The following is a 19377-nucleotide window of genomic DNA, read 5'->3' as shown; positions in this document are numbered from 1 at the left end:
AGGCATAGTATCAGAAGGAGTGACGCATTACAGACCTAGGGCAGATGACCTGTGGATTATAATAAATCCCTTCTATCCATCTCCAACACTCTCAGTAACACCCCTATTGCTCAGAGTCCCCATGTTTGGCTTAAATGTTTAACGACCCCCCCCCCCCCCCCCCCACTTAAGTGCCTAAGAACTGATCTTTCACAAACCTGGGTACAGTAAGTAAGGTACCAATTTTGAATGCAATGTAGTGGTGATAGGGAATTGATTCAGGGGAAAACATTGTTTTTTTGAACATAAAGTATCTTGGATTTATATCAATTCAACTATCATGACACTGGAGGAACTTGCATAAGACGAACAACCAGTCAATAAAACAGCAATCATGCTCCCCCGTTACTTTGTCAGAGTGAATAAGGGTTAGAGCAGTGGGTTAGAGCAGACGCATACTAATGATCTGTCACAGACACACAAGCAGCTCTGTTTAATTTCTGAGCGATACATGACCAAAAGCACAAATGTTGGCAGCTCAAAAACAAATGTTGTAGGCATCACAAGTCAAGGCAAGAAAGATGTATTGACACGATAGATTGTCTCAGCTCATAAGCAAAACACAGCTGGCCAACACTGTCATATTTCCAGTTAGACATGACCTCTATACACTGTATTGCCGTCACAGAAACAAGCTGTCGGTGTACTGTAGCACGTAAAGCAATACAAACTTTTCCTTCTCTCCCTGATTGTCCACAATACTCGCATGCCACATATTGAGTGAAAATTGTTTGTTACACATTGAGAAACATAAACATTGGAGTTGTTTGATGCGCTACGGTTGGCCGGCCAATGGTTTAGTATTCTTCAGTAGTTCAGAGGCTGACAGTCTCTCCCCAGAGCTGGGTTTATTGCTCCTCCTCCTCTGCAGAAAAGCCATGAAGTTGTCATTTTTGGAGCTTGACTTCTGGACGACCCTCGGGGTGCCTTTAATGGGGGATCCGTAACCCTGCCTGCTCCCAGTGCTGTCAGCTGTTTCTTTACGACCCAGGAGTTTCTTCTTTGACCTTTAAAAAAACAGGGAGTCCAGAAAGTAGACCAATATAATACACTTGTTATAATACACTTGTTATGAAGAAAAAAACATTGAGAAACAACTAAAAGATGAAATAATTCTGACAATATACTTTTTTGGAAAGTGTGTTAATAATTGTTTATTTGTTGGATGTAATTATTTAACCAATTTAGTGTGCATGAAAGTGGACAGGGCTCGTCTCCTTATATCTAGTTTACCTATGTAGCACTGGTAGTTTGTTTTGCGTGTTGCTTACTATTCTATTTTGTGGGAAAGTAAGTCCCATTACCTGTGTATGATGGTGAATAGGTCCTCAGTAGTTGGCTGTGAGGAGTTGTGGTCCAACTCTTCCTCCTCCTGCTCCCCGAGGCACAGTGTTCTCATCTGAGGCATTGCTCTCCTCTCTTCACTGTTCTCATCTAGGAAAAATCCTGTTGGAAAAATATATAACACCATAAATTCCATTTGGGATGAAAATACTTTAGTTCAAGAGCTAACTCGTGCCATCTACATATTATGCGTACATATTGATTCAACAATAACAACATACAATAAATAATGTTACAGATGATGCTACAGATGTTGGTTACAGATGTTACAGACTGCATGCATAGAGTTCAAAACAGTGTGAGTGAGTTCTTCTTATAAAATTGAAGAATACCATCTCTTATCCTGTTATGGTTGCAATCTTGTCCAGTAAAGTCTCTGTCTCTGTAAACACTGGCAGTAACCTGGTAACCACTGGCAGTAACCTGGTAACCAGTGGTAGGAGGCTGGTATGCACTGGCAGGAGCCTGGTAAGCACCACTGAGCCCAGACCAGACATGGCTCCTGGTGCTCTCCTGTCCCAGTGAGCTGATGGAGGGCATGAAGAGGACATCAGGTTTCTTTGCGACTGGAGGGGGAACCAACTTCTTCTTCCTATCTAGTTCAGCTTGAAGAGATGTGGTGCTGGTGAGAGAGGTCCTTCTCACGTTCCTGGTCTCTGAATGGCAGGAGGCAGGTGGTGGGTGTGAGTCAGTCACATCATACTGCTGCCTGTCTACAGCTTGCTGCCTCTGAAACATAACCCCATCACTGGCAACACGAGGAGGCTGGTGTGACCTCTTAGGCTTCACTCTTCTTTCCACCATAAACATGTCCTCTTGGCTCTCTCTTGGTGAGGCTGGAAGGGTCTCTGAGAACTGTGTAGAGATTGAGGAGGACTTTACCATATGTATTGGTGGCCATTTGTGTGCGGGTGGCTTAGTAGCAACAGGTGGTTTAGCTTTAGGACTGTGGTGGACCAATGGACAGCTCTCCAGCTCCAGCTCCTGTTCCTGCTCCTCCTCCCTGATGACTTCAGGTGAGCCCTCCAGGCCTTTGTCTGAATCTGAGCTGCTGACGGAACGTAAACGAACATTGCTGAGATCCTCCTGGGTCACCACAGGCATCACCATCATGCTGGAGCTCAGCCTCTGTCTGGGTTTGGTAGTGCCAGAGGACTCGGAGTGACGCCGCGTGGCTTTAGATTTGACCAACGTTGGGTCTGGGAGAGGGACAATCCCTGGCAACTCCAGGGACAGCCGTAGCCTGCTGTTGCTGGCTCTGGGGGAGGTGGGTGAAGTGGAGGACTTGGGGCGCATCCTGCAGCCCAGGGGGGAGGGTCCAGTGATGGCAGACGTGAGGATAGGAGGGGGGGAAGTCTCACACTGAGATCTGGACTTGCAATTGGAAGGGGAGACTGGGGCAGGTGGTAGGAAGGGGGACTGTTTACAAGTTAGAGATGGAGGGTGTCGCAAGGGGGGAGAGGGTCTGACCGATTCTGACCAGCTGGTGGCTTTTTTGTCCTCATTTCCAGTAATACCCACAGCAGGACCTGAGCTTGACATGGAAGAGCAGGGGTCAGTAGATCTTACTTCACGTAGCTGCCCATTATTGTTGACTGGTGGCCCAACCAGAGCCTGTACAGGCTGAGCAGGGGACTGCTCCAGGCACAGTACCTCCTCTGTCCTGGGTGTGGAGATGAGGATGAGGTCAGGCAAGAAGGGGTCTTGGGTAGCTGTGTCTCTGTCCATGTAGAGGCTCTTGGTCCTGTTGTCTCTGAGCTGGGAGGCGGAGTCTCTCCTCAGGGACACGCTACGGGTTGGCGGCGCCGGCCTCCTCCTCGTCTTCCTCAGGATGATGCTGTGGGACCGCGACCGTGGACCACCGTGATCAGGGGAGACGTCTGGGCTCAACGGGGAGTTGTCGCCTCTACTAATGTCCTCTGAGCTGTTGTCAGGGCATAGGTGGACGTAGCTGTCACATCTGCTTCTGGAAGTAATTGAGTTTGAGGCAGTGGCTGCAGAGAAGGAGCGACCGCGAAACTCAGGGTTGTGTACTGGCAGGACCGTCTCCTCATTTTGAATGGGGTTAACTATATAACACTCCCTTTCACCCTTTCTACTGGCAGTGTTAGCCATGGCAGACAATCCAGTGGAGGCATAGGGGCCAACCTGCTGGAACTGGGAGGTCACAGAGGCTTCTGGGGGGTGGCATATCTTGGCAGCATGCTGGCATGGGGACTTCACCACGTCAGGACAAGGGGACATCATGATGTTTGGTTGGTATGATGTGTTTTCCCAGTTGGGGGAGAAGGTGGACCCTTTGGGCCCCTTCCAGGCCTGACTGGTACACATCAGGGCCCTGTTCTCCATGACATCAGAGACAGGCCTGAGACACCAGGTAGATCACAGGCTGTTTGGCTGAGCAGAGATGAGTCCTCTTTAGAGAACAGAGTTTCACACTTCCTTCATCTGGATGTTACCTAAGGGGACGAGAAAATAGAAGAAACAAGCTGTGTGAGTGACAGCACAGTGGGGTGTTCATCTTGGTTTCAGAAATAAAACTAAATATGCTATTCTGTATTTTATTCATTTCCCTTTTGAATATAACCATAGTCCTTTGAGTATGAGGATACTGTATATAAGGAGAAAATGAGCATGTGAGTGGGAGAGGGTGAGTGAGATGTGGCTGGAGAGAAGGAAGGAAGTCAGAAAATATCTCTGCCTATCTTGGTCTTGTGCTTGATAAATGAAGAGTGGGTGTTTACCATGGTAACTGCTACCTGGTCATCCCTAGTCAGATCACAAAAACAATCATTTGAACCCCAGATTAGATCTATACTGCATGATGCCTGGTTCCACACCATCTACACTGGATGGGATGAGCAAACTATTGAAGAATAATTGACAGATTGGAAAAGCTATTCCAGTAATCATACCTAAAAAAATCCATGGCTGTTAATAAAATGGAAAGATTGTGTGTAGGGAAAAAAAGAGAACATTTTGATTGCGTTAGATTGACAAAAAAAAAGGTTAATTAAGAGGACCATGCAGTCATGTAATGAACAGGAATAAAGATATGATAAATGCAGAATTTTTGTTTCAGGGATAGTATGATGAATGATCTACACATCCAACGATGGAAGACTTGCTTAAGTCTCAGCACAGTCAGAGTGTGAATTAAATTAGCCAAGGAAGGCGGTCAATGCTGTTTCTTGGGAAAATGCTCCTCTGTCGTTGTTGGAGAGGGCACGTGCTATTGGGATAATTAGTGGGGTACAGACTGGTGCATACAGCTGATCATGGAATTCTCCCTCTTTCATTGCTGGACTAAACCTGTAGTTGTTATGAAGTTCATCTATTATTTTCATCTTCATTTCCGCTCTATCGCCTGCCTTCTCTCTGGACAACTCTCTGAGCAATATCTTCTGCCTTAAAGAGGAAGATCTCTAACTATTTCTTTCCTCTAAATGGTGTGTTGGTTATGATGTCGTCAAAGACTGTGTTTTAGCATGGGTCAAGTAGGCCATTTAGATATGCTGCACACTCCGCCACTGACAGTCAAAGGAGAGTTTTCTCTGCATTCATCGGTATAACAAACACCATAGCCTTTGGGAATGGTTCCCTGGATGGACGTATGATCACTCCTATTCCCTTTCCTTTAACAAAACAGATTTTGTATACATACACACACACAAAAATACCACACACAGACACACACACACACACAAATACCACACACATACACACCCACACACACATGCAAAAAGACCACACACACACACACAACACACACACACATGCATGCACACATTTATACACACACATGCTTGCACTTACCCACATACGCATTCAGGCACACACCCTGTCACAACGCACACACACAGACACACACACAGACAATAACAACAATGCTTAAAAATAGAGGGCTTTCTGACATAATCATGTCCATGTTCTACCTTGTCAGATAGATGGCTAGAATGAAACCGACAGAAAGAGAGACAGATATATATATATATATATATATATATATATATATATATATATATATATATAGAGAGAGAGAGAGAGAGAGAGAGAGAGAGAGAGAGAGAGAGAGATAGAACGCCAGAGAGACGTGTAAATACCCTAGAGCGACAGAGACCCTCGACTTCCTTGAATAAATAGATGCTAATTGGAACAATAAAAATGCTAATCTTTCACATAAACCACACAACACTGTTTGCATGTCTACATACATGAAGTCAAAATGAGTACATGACAGAATGAAGAGACATCAATGTCATCTCAACCTTCCTGTAAAACAGAGCCTGATGAATGTGTCCATAAATCCCTCCAAAGCCCTGTGTCCTCCCCTCCTACCTCACAGCTGGCTCAGGAGATAGAGCTGTGGCTTCCAATGCAGCACTCCTACATCTACGCTACAGCCTGCTCCTACAGCCCAATACATTCACATGCTGTTGCCATGACAATTGGAAGTGGGCTGCTACTTGCTCTGACTTCGTTGGATGCTGAGAGAGGGAGGGAGAGAGGGGGAGAGAGAGGAGGGAGAGGGGAGAGAGGGGGGAGAGCGAGAGAGAGAGGGAGAGAGGGGGAGAGGTAGAAAGACAGAGAGAGGAGAACAGAGGATGGACATCAAAATCTTTTTGGGATGGCGTATGAAGCATATTTGCCTCTGAGGGACAAGGATGGTATTGAATTGTTTCAAAGAGGCTGGCACATCAAAATAGTTCCATTGCCTCAACAGCTGCATCGTGACAAGAGCTGACTTGATATTCCTGGCATGCCTTGGATGGTTTACTTTGAGGAGCATAGATACAACCAAGTAATTCACAGCTGTTTTGCTACGTTGACTTTTCCACATGGACGTGTTCAACTTCATCAACTTTTATGTAAATAAAAGCATGACGGCTTGAGACACTTTGAGTAAATGTCTTACAATCACCTCAATGTTGTTAGTCTCAATGGGTGTGTTTACCAGATCATGCCAAGGGCGGCTGCTCGCTCAGGAACATCCCTTTAGAGGCTTCAGAAAGATATATCATGTCTATGTTGGTTTCAGGATTTGTAACTTTTTTTTAATTTATTTTTTATTTCAACTTTATTTAACCAGGTAGGCTAGTTGAGAAAAAGTTATCATTTACAACTGCAACCTGGCCAAGATAAAGCGTAGCAGTGTGAACAGACAACACAGAGTTACACATGGAGTAAGCAATTAACAAGTCAATAACACAGTAGGAAAAAGAAACTATCAAAAAGCATCAAGCCATACAGTCTCAACAAAATGACTAATGCACGGTGTAGCAGATGTTGACAGTAATAACTGAGATGAAAGATGACAGAGCTGAGAAAGAGAAATTGGCTCCATCCTCTTCTTCTAATGTTGAGACAGAGCTATTGACCAATGTTTAACAACGTTTGGGAAACATCGTTGGCACATGATGGGGACAGGAACAAAAAAATAATTGCACCTCTACCTCCAGATGTGCAAGATGACTTTTCATCACGCGCAGCAAATCACCGTGCAGCGCCAGTTCATGACTACCTCCCACTCCTCCTCCACCACTAAAGGGGTCTCCACCCTCTCGATTTGCATTGTGCTGGATCCCCTTCGCCATGTACTTTCAGGTGGCGGACATCAGATACCTCCCCCCCATCCCTTTATGTAACCTGGGTTTTCCTGCTAACCACAACAGTTCAAAAAGTATGTTGCCATAGACAGTCTGCTGTGTGGTCACATCTGAATAGAGCAGTGTTACATGTAGGCCTTCATCACCTTGGTGGGACTACTGGTCTGTATGACTTATGAAGGTGAATTACATACAACAGACCGTACTTTAACTGTACCAAGACGGCTTTGCTGTGCCAATTGTTTCAGAGTCAATGTGAACCCTTCAGAATAAGGCCTGTGGTTTATCCAAGCTTGACTTCTTTCCCCAGAGTAATCTCAGATGACGCATGCTAATTGAGTTTCTTTCTAATACCATGCAGACATGACCTAATACATTTGATCTTTATATTTATTGATTTACTGCGTTACGTTACCGAAAGTAAAGGTAGCAAAGGAATCATTGTACTTTTGAAACTGCTAGTTACTTAACTTGTTACATGTCATCTTCAAGCCATATTAGTGGCCCTTAGTTGATCGATCGTAAAGAGCTCAAAACTGAGTTTATTCATTGGTCAATAATTCACCATTCCATACTAATGTTATCCACAGAACCTTTTAAACCTGGTAGCCCAAGACCTACATATAGAAATCAAATCACATACCTCTTTACCTGCAAGGAAGGAGGTCATGAATTGTACAATATATCGGATTAATAATAATAATAATTATAATTTGGGAATTGTCAAATTTACCTGATCAAAACCAGCCTCCTCAATGAGATGGGGAGTTGTCTTTCTAACCCTCACTCTTGCCACCCACGTACCAATATGACCAAATGTTCCTCAAATGTAACTTCTAAACCAGACCCTAACTTTCAACAAAGGAAGTGGCTGTGTACCAGGCATTGTGACAGGAAACATGAGATGGGGAGTGATTAGGGCTGGGGCTGCTTCTATCGGGGTCAAGTGTTTAGTGAAGGGTGAGAACAACACCACTATTTCCACACCCCTTGCTTCCCTATTGGCAGACCATGCTCACACACCCTCCTCTATGTAGTGTAACAAGTACTAGAAGGTGATTCATGAAGTTGATCAGATTTCTTACAGTGATCATGAGGATATATGGAGGGAGGGTTTAAAATATTACTCGTGAACGTTCATTGGTCTTAATAATTCCGGAAAAAGAAAATAACTCTGCATAGTAAAAATTCACTTTTGTTTTTGACAGGCATGTCAGCTAGTTTGAGTCTTTTTTTAGCCAGCTAGCCAGCTACTCTACTGACCAGTGGCACGGTCAAACTTCCAAAAGATGTCGCCCCCCACCCCCTCTTTAAAGTGATATACTGCCACCTGCAGGTCCCAGGACAACACAGTTCTCGACTCATACTGGTATCACTTTGTCAAGGGAGGAATGTGCTTTGAACATAAAATAAACACAATCAGATGCTGGAACCATTCTCATCAACGGAGGTCAACACGATTCAAGCTAAGTCTTAGGATCCTTGTGTTTACATTATATTCCACGCAATTAAAATGTAGTTGGAAAAAATACCAGGCCATAGCTTAAAAAAGTACATAGAATAAATAAACCCGAAACAGCTAATAGTATTGACTATTTATTTCTGAAAATCTATGCTGTGTCACCCTCTTCCACAAGCTCTGAATCACACATCGAGTGAAGAATGGAGTGGGAGCACTTGACGTCAGTTGGAGAATCATCCACAGGACCAATAGGATAGTAACAAGCGAGAGTCAATGCCAGCGAATTGCCAATATCATTAGCGGTGTGTCAGCCAAGTCTTAACGTCTCCTGTGAGAAATAGAATCAGAAAAGAGTTGTTACAATAACGGTAAAAGAAAACAGAGGGTTTATATTATACATCGGTGCCGGCGGTTACCGGTTATAGTCTTCACCCGCGCGCCCAATGTCTCCATCTTCCCTGTGAACAGCTGTCAAGGAATGCGTATGGGCAGACCTCAACAAGCCATCTCAACATCACTTGACTGAGGCATAGTGACACGCACGGATGCACTGGTTAGTGATCAGCCTATATATATATATCATGTCCGTGTTTAAATGATAGACAAGAGAGAACCCTTTTCTCACATAAATGACATCATTTGGTTTTTGACCTTAGAAGTCCTTTATAATCACGCGAGAGGGTAAGAATAGATGTGTGGATTAATAATATTAATTTGCCCTGGGTGAAACAACCCATATCTAATGTTTGGGCATGCTATTACTAATCGAAATTACATGGATCTAAAATTAGATCAAAGACAAGCCATTCATTTCCATTTTTACCGTTTCTATAAATTCCTGCTCAAACAGCCAATCCTTGATGTCAGTAGTCCCGACAGAGGGGCTCTCATTTGAATTTAACTCTTTGTTGTATGTATTGGGAGACAACGGAGGAAATGATAAGTACACTAACAGCACAGTTGAACTGTTATAATTTGACTAATCGGTGATACTCTGCTAATATCCTTTATGCATAAAAGGCGGCATTTTGGCCATGCATTCACGCCACAATTTGTCGTGCGTCTGTCAAATGAGACAAATGTTTTATTTGGAAATATGTAAGACACTCTTGAACACAAGTGTCTTTACACTGTACATTTCCCACGGTGATCACTCTGAAATTCTCTATCTGCGCCCCCTCCCCTTCTCTGTCATTCTCAGTGATGATTCACTCTCTGCCGCAGCTATGAGTAACCAATTCCAAAACACCTCTTCCCCAATCTGGAGTGTTCAAGAAGGAGGGAATTCCACGCCACCTCCAACATTTGAGCTGGAGCCGGTGCCTGTCAGCGTGAATCCCTGGGATATAGTATTGTGTGTCACAGGGACCCTAATATCCTGTGAAAATGCAATCGTGATTGCCTTAATTATTTACACGCCCACCCTGAAAGCGCCCATGTTCGTGTTGATAGGGAGCCTGGCTTTTGCGGACCTACTGGCAGGGCTTGGTTTGATAGTGAATTTCACCATCACCTACATATTTGATACGGGATTCGCAACGCTGCTATCAGCTGGACTGCTCATCACTGCCTTTTCGGCCTCCGTTCTCAATATCCTGGCAATCACTGTGGATAGATACCTCTCCCTCTACAACGCACTGACTTACCACACGGAAAGAACAGTGATTTTTACCATCGTCACACTGGTGCTCATTTGGGTGACTAGCATCACTCTGGGCGCGTTACCGATCATGGGTTGGAACTGCCTTAAGGATGAGACTACTTGCAGTATTTGCGCTCCCATTGATAAAAATCACGCTGCAGCACTGGCTGTGACTCTTCTTTTTGTATTCGCACTCATTTTGCAACTATACCTCCAGATTTGCAAGATTGCTTTTCGTCACGCGCAGCAAATCGCGGTGCAGCACCAGTTCATGACTACCTCCCACTCCTCCTCCACCACTAAAGGGGTCTCCACCCTCTCCATTATACTTGGCACATTTGCATTGTGCTGGATCCCCTTCGCCATGTACTCTCTGGTGGCGGACATCAGATACCCCCCCATCTATACCTACGTCACCGCTCTCCCAGCCATTTGTCACTCAATGATAAACCCCATCATTTATGCTTTCAGAAATCCCGAGATACAGAAATCTATGAGACTGGCTTGTTGTTGTGGATGTGCATCTTCCAACTTCCCTCTGCGACCAAGGACGCCAAGTGTTGTCTAGGCAACTGTTGTATGTTAGCCTATAGCCTCTAATCAAGTAGTTACAAACACAATACATTCTTAATGACTAATCCGAAAAGATTTGTGGGTGTTTTGTTTTGCATTTCATGTGTATTGAATAACTACTGTACGTCTGATGTCCTCTTGTATATTTTACTGAGCATAGCATTAGGATGTCTGCTCTCAAAATAAACCCGTTCAATTTCTCTAAAGGAAGTGTATTGTCCCAGAGCTACCAGTGCAGTATTGATGCGTTTATATGGAGGTAGTAGCGTTCACTGTACGAGCGAGGCCTCATATAAGAACCTTTAGATTATGCATCTGTACATGTCATGTGCAATGACTCGGTGTTGCTCATAAAGCATTCAAAGTAGCCCCTAACTCATTAGGCAAATACGTGTTCTGTGTCAGTAGGCCTAATGACCCCGTATTGATTCAATTCATTTGGAATAATGTTTATCAAAGGTTGTTGAATGTTCATCAGAAGGATGTCGAAACTTGGTACTGACTTACCGCGTCTCTACACCTTCAAAATGTTTAAACTGTCCCTTCAGTCTGTCATACAGTGGGGCAAGTAAAAGTGAGCCAATTTGTGATTTACGCATGGTTTATTGCGAGGGGGAAATGCTGGAATGAGTGGACTATGTAGCTCAGCGTTATCCGCAAAGCCGTTTCAGCAACATAGACAACGAAACGTGAGCCATCGCCCACTCGATAACGGACGCATATGCCTGGTAATGCGAGCTATGTAACTAGTACTGTAGGAGTGGAGAATAAGCCTCATTTGTGTGCTTTTTTAATTCAAGACAAAAGCAGCAAAATAGTGTCAGCCAAGGTTTTCCAAATGAACGCACCCAGACAGTATCATATATTCCCTGTGTGACGGGCCACTCTAAATGTTTCAAGGGGGAAACCCTTTGCATTCGTCATGCGCAACACTAATGGATTAGAATTACAATAGACTACGTGCAATATCTGTATGCCTATAGCCTACCTAGACCCTCCGTAGACCTTACACATCGACATCTGATTGACTTCTGATGTCATAAAATATTTTTGTTGCTTGCCCACTAAAAACAAATGGTTCTACATAGTGCCAAAAAAGGGGGCATTTCGCTTGTTACCATAGAATATATTTTCTTTGGTGCTATGTTTATATCGCTTTTTTTCAATTCTAAATTGAACCTGTATGGGCAATAAAGAATCATTTCGTAAGGTTCTATAAATAACCATTAAAACATGTTATATAGCACCAAAAAAAAGATTCCGCTATGGTTACAACCCTTTTTGGGGCTATATAGAACCCTTTTAATGGTTCTTCCTATAACCTTTTTGCAGAATGGTTCTATAAAGAACCTTTCTCAATCTAAACAGTTCTTTGTAGATCTATTTGAAGAACCATACAGGTTTTTTTATTCTGGTTAGCCATATTGTTAAAATTCCATAGGTGTTATTATTGTGTTAATTGACAAGTTGAATCAGATGTGCTAGCTCTGGAACTGCTGGGGTGCCTGGGGAAAGAATTGATAACTACTGAGTTAGACAACAGTTCTCAGTTGACACAAGGCCACACATGAGTCTTTCACTAGACACTGTTTCTAAACCATAGTCATATATAACATGTCATGGCATAACACAACAGATTAGAGAAACTAGAATAAATGAGCCGCTGGCCCTAAATATTTATTATCACTAAAAGAACAATGAAACCTTTTGTGAACTGTAAAGAACCATTGAAGGGCTGAAAGGGTTCTATGAGTCATTATGGTTCCACATAGAACCATCACCCTTCCCAAAGAACCCTTGATGAACCCTCTTTTCTCATGTTTTCACAACAAACCAATATTTAGGCCATGTACACATAGATGTCTGTAGGGTAGTTGTACAGAATGGTTGCAGTGCATCATTTAAGAAAAAGCTAAATTATGCAAATTGTAGGCTACAGTTTTGTTCTGCTGTAATAGCACTCATTCCAATAGTTAAATACAAATGTTCTAATGTTTTAATTGTTTTTGCCTTACTTTGTCTCACGGGCAATAATGTATAACTTGTGTGTTAATAGTGATAAACTGAATGACATTACATGTTGTTTCTCAATAGAACGTGAGTGAGCACTATACATAACTACTAGCCACTTGTCAGTTTATGACTGTATAATACAGTAGCTGCATCACTATGACTTCAGTAATGTATGGTGGACAAGTTCAGTACTTGAATGATAATGCAATGTCTGTTGTTTGAGATGTGTGTGGAGAGCCCTTACAGAATGTAGGCTCATCTACTGCCTATTCACTAGTAGTTCAGTCAAAGAGCTGCTATAAGCAATCCACAATAATTGGAACCCTCAATTTGATATGCTATGATTAGAGTCAAGTTGGAGGGAACTCTGCAACTAGAGTCATCACTATTGAATTGAAGGCTGTCTCCTGTGTGCCACAAAGCTTTGCTTGTGGTAATACTAAATGGAATGTTTGTGTATGATTCAAATGATTGTCCCAAACACTGATCCCCTTGGTCATCATCCTCCACTGTCAGCATGATTTGATTTTGCTATGTCAAGATCTAGTATTCTCACAGGGTTTGGAAGTCCTTAAGGTCTTATCATATTGATATAAAGCTATATTTTTATATATTTATTGAAATAAATGTATGTAGTTTGTATCTCTTATTTGTTTTAAATAATCAATTATGTTTTTGTCTTAAGGAAAACCACTTCAATGTGTCTTGTTCAACCAGTTTAGAAATGTGTTTAAGGTTTGATTGTTTTTATACCAAAACAATTGAAAAGCTACTGTCAAAGTTGTTTGCTTTCTTAAGATGCTGGGGCACTCTTTGTTGCATGGTTAATTTCTGTTCAAAACACCTCACCATATTGTCACCAAGACAGGGTTTTAGTTTGGGTTTTTGTAACAAAGGTAATCAACCAAATCTGTAGCAAGGAGACATCCAGACCAGGTGTCTGTGAAAGAGGCCAATAAATGTTTTTGTTTACCATGTTTCTGTTTGGTGTTGGTGACTCAGTGGGGTCCTGGCTCTATGCTCCCTGGGACAGATGGAGGCTCAGTGACCGCTGCCTAGTTCGATTCCACTGCCTTTGAGGGGAGCAGGGAAACAAACAGGATCCAACAACAGCTATCTGTATCTGTCTGGTGTGAAATCTGTCTCGTTGTCCTCTGTAGCTCAGTAGAACATTGCACTTGCAACGCCAGAATAGTGCTTTCGATTCCTGGGACAAACCGTATGTAAAATGTATGCATGCATGACTGCAAGTACCTTAAGATAAAAGCATCTGCTAAATTACATTGAATATTTTTAGAATAATAAACACTCCACTAATATCAGTGCTGCTTCACATGGGACCAGAAAGAGATACGGAGTCATTTCCAAAACACTTTACCACTGGAAGGTTCCGGTACCTTCTACAAACATTGGAAAGAAACAATACTCATTCAAAAACAGACAACACAGACTCTATAAATGCATTAGCTAGTTTATCATTATACATACAGTACCACATCCAGTGGGGATTTACCTGACCTTATTAAAATATCATCCTTAGGATGTGGCTCTACAGCTGGACAAGAAATACTGTCATGTCCTTGGCTTAGAATGAGCTGTTCCCTCCCATGTGGTGGATCTCATGAGTTCATTTGTCTCTATGCCCTTCTTATCGTCCCAGATGGCCAGATGGCCTGCGAGGTGGGTGGGGGTCATACTGTACATGCAAAAATAACCATTTACAAATGTCTCTCAGAACCAGTGCATAATTTGGTTATTCAAATTCTAGTGATACAGTACAATAGGGTCGTTATATCAGTGCAATAGGTCAGTGATAAGCAGTCACAAGAGGAACCAAGACAAAAGTAAGGTATCATAACACTTATTTCATTTTATTAGCTACTCATACGTGCACTATTGTTACTAGGTTTGATCAATGTGATAGATAGTCATTTCATATCTAGATACCCAAATTCATTTTACAAGCAGTGCTACAAAAATCTATTCAACAATGAATTGTAAAACACATTAGTAGTAATATAAACATATGACTTGATAGAACATAGGACCAGTATGTCTGAAACATTGCTATGCCCCCCCTCTCTCGTCTGCTCCACCAGGACATTAGTCAAACTGGACGACAAGCACACCAAAAATCAGCCACTACCTCTTCAGGACAATCTATTTCCCAAACTAAATTCCCAATCTGGCCCTCATACCATCATGGCCACCTAATCATCCCCAGTTTACAATTGGCTCATTCATCCCCCTCCTCTCTCCTGTAACTATTCCCCAGGTCGTTGCTGTAAATGAGAATGTGTTCTCAGTCAACTTACCTGGTAAAATAAGGGTAAAATAAAAATATATACAGTATATATATATAATTCAGGACTATCTCTTCAGGCCTTCAACATTAAAAGAGTCAGAAAATAAATTAACAGCAAGGCACACACACACACAGACATGGTAGTCGTTAGTCAACCAGCAAATCTTCAGCAAATTATGTTCACCAAAAACGACAACTGATGTTACACACTGCCAATTAGGGTATCAATACTTAACCACAACACTGTAGACAAGTAAAACAAAGGTGTCACACTCTGACCATAGTTTGCGCTGTTTGTTTCTATGTTTTGTTTGATCAGGGTGTGATATGAGTGGGCATTCTATGTTGTATGTCTAGTTTGTCTGTTTCTATGTGTTTGGCCTGATATGGTTCTCAATCAGAGGCAGGTGTTAGTCGTTGTCTCTGATTGGGAACCATATTTAGGTAGCCTGTTTTGTATTGTGGGGTGTGGGTGATTGTTCCAGTGTTGGTATTCACGTTATGGGACTGTTTCTTCTTCGGTCTTTTTTTTTGGTCGGTTCATTGTTTGTTGTTTAAGTTTCCCATTAAAAATGGATAATCATCACGCTGCATTTTGGTCCTCCTCTCTATCTCCAGACGACATCCGTTACAAAAGGGACGTCCCTCAGATAACAAGAAGTTGTGTTGATGACACAGTTACGACTACAGTACCATGTGTCCAAAAGTATCAACCAACCTGATATACACTTGACGTGGCATCTTCTTCATATAGAACCAGAACAGAACACTAAATACTTTTCAATAGACATATTTAAGTGCATTATGTTACAGATCAGACTAGTTGAAAGAATGCCTTGGCCTCTTCACCTTGAAAACAACATTGTGGTTTTTGTCTGACTCATTTACAGGTGGAAGATATGCAACTGAAACCACAAATAATATTCAAACTACAATATCATGACTCATGAAATAAACACCTTTATACTGGACCTTGTGTATTATATTATAATCATATACAGTGCATTTAGAAAGTATTCAGACCCCAAGCTAACTATAGCTAGGCTACTCATGATGATGTATTGGTTGACCAAGCTAACTATAGCTAGGCTACTCATGATGATGTATTGGTTGACCAAGCTAACTATAGCTAGGCTACTCATGATGATGTATTGGTTGACCTAGCTAACTATAGCTAGGCTACTCATGATGATGTATTGGTTGACCTAGCTAACTATAGCTAGGCTACTCATGATGATGTATTGGTTGGCCAAGCTAACTATAGCTAGGCTACTCATGATGATGTATTGGTTGACCAAGCTAACTATAGCTAGGCTACTCATGATGATGTTTTGGTTGACCTAGCTAACTATAGATAGCCTACTCATGATGATGTATTGGTTGACCAAGCTAACTATAGCTAGGCTACTCATGATGATGTATTGGTTGACCTAGCTAACTATAGCTAGGCTACTCATGGTGATGTATTAGTTGACCTAGCTAACCATAGCTAGGCTACTCATGATGATGTATTGGTTGACTACTCATGATGATGTATTGGTTGACCAAGCTAACTATAGCTAGGCTACTCATGATGATGTATTGGTTGACCAAGCTAACTATAGCTAGGCTAATCATGATGATGTATTGGTTGACCAAGCTAACTACAGCTAGGCTACTCATGATTATGTATTGGTTGACCTAGCTAACTATAGCTAGGCTACTCATGATGATGTATTGGTTGACCTAGGAAACTATAGCTAGGCTACTCATGATGATGTATTGGTTGTTGGTTTTCTTCTTTTGAAGCGCTTGGGGATTATGAAAAGCGCTATAGAAATGTAATAAATTATTATTACTATCGGCTGATATTGGCCTTTCACCCCTACAGTGCATTCGGAATGTTTTCAGACCCCTTTACTTTTTCCAAATTTTGATACGTTACAGCCGTATTCTAAAATATATCAAATAAAATAAAAATCATCATCAATTTACTCACAATACCCCATCATGACAATCTACACATACAACCCCATCATGACAATCTACACATACAACCCCATAATGACAATTTACACATACAACCCCATCATGACAATCTACACATACAACCCCATCATGACAATCTACACATACAACCCCATCATGACAATCTACACATACAACCCCATAATGACAATTTACACATACAACCCCATCATGACAATCTACACATACAACCCCATCATGACAATCTACACATACAACCCCATCATGACAATCTACACATACAACCCCATAATGACAATTTACACATACAACCCCATCATGACAATCTACACATACAACCCCATCATGACAATCTACACATACAACCCCATAATGACAATTTACTCACAATACCCCATAATGAAAATCTACACATACAACCCCATCATGACAATTTACACATACAACCCCATAATGACAATCTACACATACAACCCCATCATGACAATCTACACATACAACCCCATAATGACAATTTACACATACAACCCCATCATGACAATCTACACATACAACCCCATCATGACAATCTACACATACAACCCCATAATGACAATTTACTCACAATACCCCATAATGACAATCTACACATACAACCCCATAATGACAATTTACTCACAATACCCCATAATGACAATCTACACATACAACCCCATAATGACAATTTACTCACAATACCCCATCATGACAATCTACACATACAACCCCATAATGACAATTTACTCACAATACCCCATAATGACAATCTACACATACAACCCCATAATGACAATTTACTCACAATACCCCATAATGACAATCTACACATACAACCCCATAATGACAATTTACTCACAATACCCCATAATGACAATTTACTCACAATTCCCCATAATGACAATCTACACACACAACCCCATAATTACAATTTACTCACAATACCTCATAATGACAATCTACACACACAACCCCATAATGACAATTTACTCACAATACCCCATAATGACAAAGCGAAAACAGATTTTTCAAATGTTTAGCAAATGTATTCAAAATAAACAACATAAATACTTTATCTACATAAGTATTCAGACCCTTTGCTATGAGACTTGAAATTGACCTCAGATGAATCCTGTTTCCACTGATCATCCTTTTTATTTATTTTTGCTTAATTTAACTAGGCATTTCTGCAGCATTGAAGGTCCCGTAGAACACAGTGGCCTCCATCATTATTATATGGAAGAAGTTTGGAACCACCAAGACCCTTCCTAGAGCTGGTCTCCCGGGCAAACTGAGCAATCGGGGGAGAAGGGCCTTGGTCAGGGAGGTGACCAAAAAGCCGATAGTCACTCTGACAGAGCCCCAGAGTCCCTCTGTGGAGATGGGAGAACCTTCCAGAAGGACAACCATCTCTGCAGCACTCTACCAATCAGGCCTTTATGGTAGAGGGGCCAGACGGAAGCCACTCCTCAGTAAATGGCACATGACAGCCCACTTGGAGTTTGCCAAAAGGCCCCTAAAGGACTCTCAGACCATGAGACACAAGATTCTCTGGTCTTATGAAACTAAGATTGAACTTGGATGCCAAGTGTCACCTTGCACCATCTCTACATTGAAGCAGAGTGGTGCAGCATCATGCTGTGGGGTTGTTTTTTAGTGGCAGGGACTGGGAGACTAGTCAGGATCGAGAAAAAGATGAATGAAGAAAAGTACAGAGAGATCCTTGATGAACAGGACAACAACCCTAAGCACACAGCCAAGACAATGCAGGAGTGACTTCGGGACAAGTCTCTGAATGTCCTTGAGTGGCCCAGCCAGAGCCTGGACTTAAACCCGATCAAACATCTCTAGCGAGACCTGAAAGTAGCTGGGCAGCGACGTTCCCCATCCCACCTGGCAGACCTTAAGAGGATCTGCAGAGAAGAATGGGAGAAGAATGGGAGAAATTACCTGAATAAAGGTGTGCTATGCTTGTAGCGTCATACCCAAGAAGACTCGAGGCTGTAATCGCTGCCAAAGGTGCTTCAACAAAGTACTGAGTAAAGGGTCTGAATACTTACGTAAGTGGGATTGAATTTTTGTATTTATTATTAATTTTTGCGAACAATTCTAAAAAACAGTTTTGCTTTGTCATTATGGGTATTGTGTGTAGATTGATGATGGGAAAACAACTATTTAATACATTTTAGAATAAGGCTGTAACATAACAAAATGTGGAAAAACTCAAGGGGTCTGAATACTTTCTGAATGCACTGTATGTACGTATAAGCTTGCTGTGCTTGGATCCAACAGATCCCCCCCCAGACCCACTGTGGCTTCCTCCTCTCCCTTCCTCCCCTTCCCCTCCTTCCCCATACAGTATCTGACTAGTTAATGGATACTGTCATACTGTGTAAGTGTCTCATCTACT

General features: G+C 42.0%; 2 protein-coding genes across 2 annotated transcripts; one reads left to right on the top strand and one right to left on the bottom strand.

The window, feature by feature from the left end:
* Positions 1 to 458: 458 nt before the first annotated feature.
* On the bottom strand, positions 459 to 3842 carry LOC139388452 (NHS-like protein 2). Its single transcript, XM_071135116.1, has 3 exons — positions 1716 to 3842; positions 1344 to 1485; positions 459 to 1046 (listed from the first exon to the last, which is right to left on the bottom strand). Exons 1-3 carry the CDS (start codon positions 3730 to 3732, stop codon positions 815 to 817), a joined length of 2391 nt encoding a protein of 796 aa, XP_070991217.1. The 5' UTR covers positions 3733 to 3842; the 3' UTR covers positions 459 to 814.
* A 5111-nt stretch (positions 3843 to 8953) lies between these two features.
* LOC139388451 (G-protein coupled receptor 12-like) lies at positions 8954 to 10791 on the top strand. The gene is made up of 2 exons (XM_071135115.1): positions 8954 to 9004; positions 9653 to 10791. Exons 1-2 carry the CDS (start codon positions 8997 to 8999, stop codon positions 10659 to 10661), a joined length of 1017 nt encoding a protein of 338 aa, XP_070991216.1. The 5' UTR covers positions 8954 to 8996; the 3' UTR covers positions 10662 to 10791.
* Positions 10792 to 19377: the final 8586 nt, after the last annotated feature.

This window comes from Oncorhynchus clarkii, chromosome 29 (genome assembly GCF_045791955.1).
Source record: "Oncorhynchus clarkii lewisi isolate Uvic-CL-2024 chromosome 29, UVic_Ocla_1.0, whole genome shotgun sequence".
NCBI classification, from domain to species: Eukaryota; Metazoa; Chordata; class Actinopteri; order Salmoniformes; family Salmonidae; genus Oncorhynchus; species Oncorhynchus clarkii.
Note: the sequence above shows the minus strand (reverse complement) of the source record. Positions and strands in the feature narration are given on the sequence as shown.

What these genes read in the sequence shown, in the direction of transcription:
- LOC139388452 (XM_071135116.1), bottom strand. Translation starts at nt 3,732, where the DNA reads ATGGAGAACAGGGCCCTGATGTGTACCAGTCAGGCCTGGAAGGGGCCC. An exon ending in CCATAACAGGATAAGAGATG is followed by an intron (nt 1,486 to 1,715) that starts GTATTCTTCAAT and finishes TTTTTCCAACAG; the next exon opens with GATTTTTCCTAGATGAGAAC. An exon ending in CTATTCACCATCATACACAG is followed by an intron (nt 1,047 to 1,343) that starts GTAATGGGACTT and finishes GTTTTTTTAAAG; the next exon opens with GTCAAAGAAGAAACTCCTGG.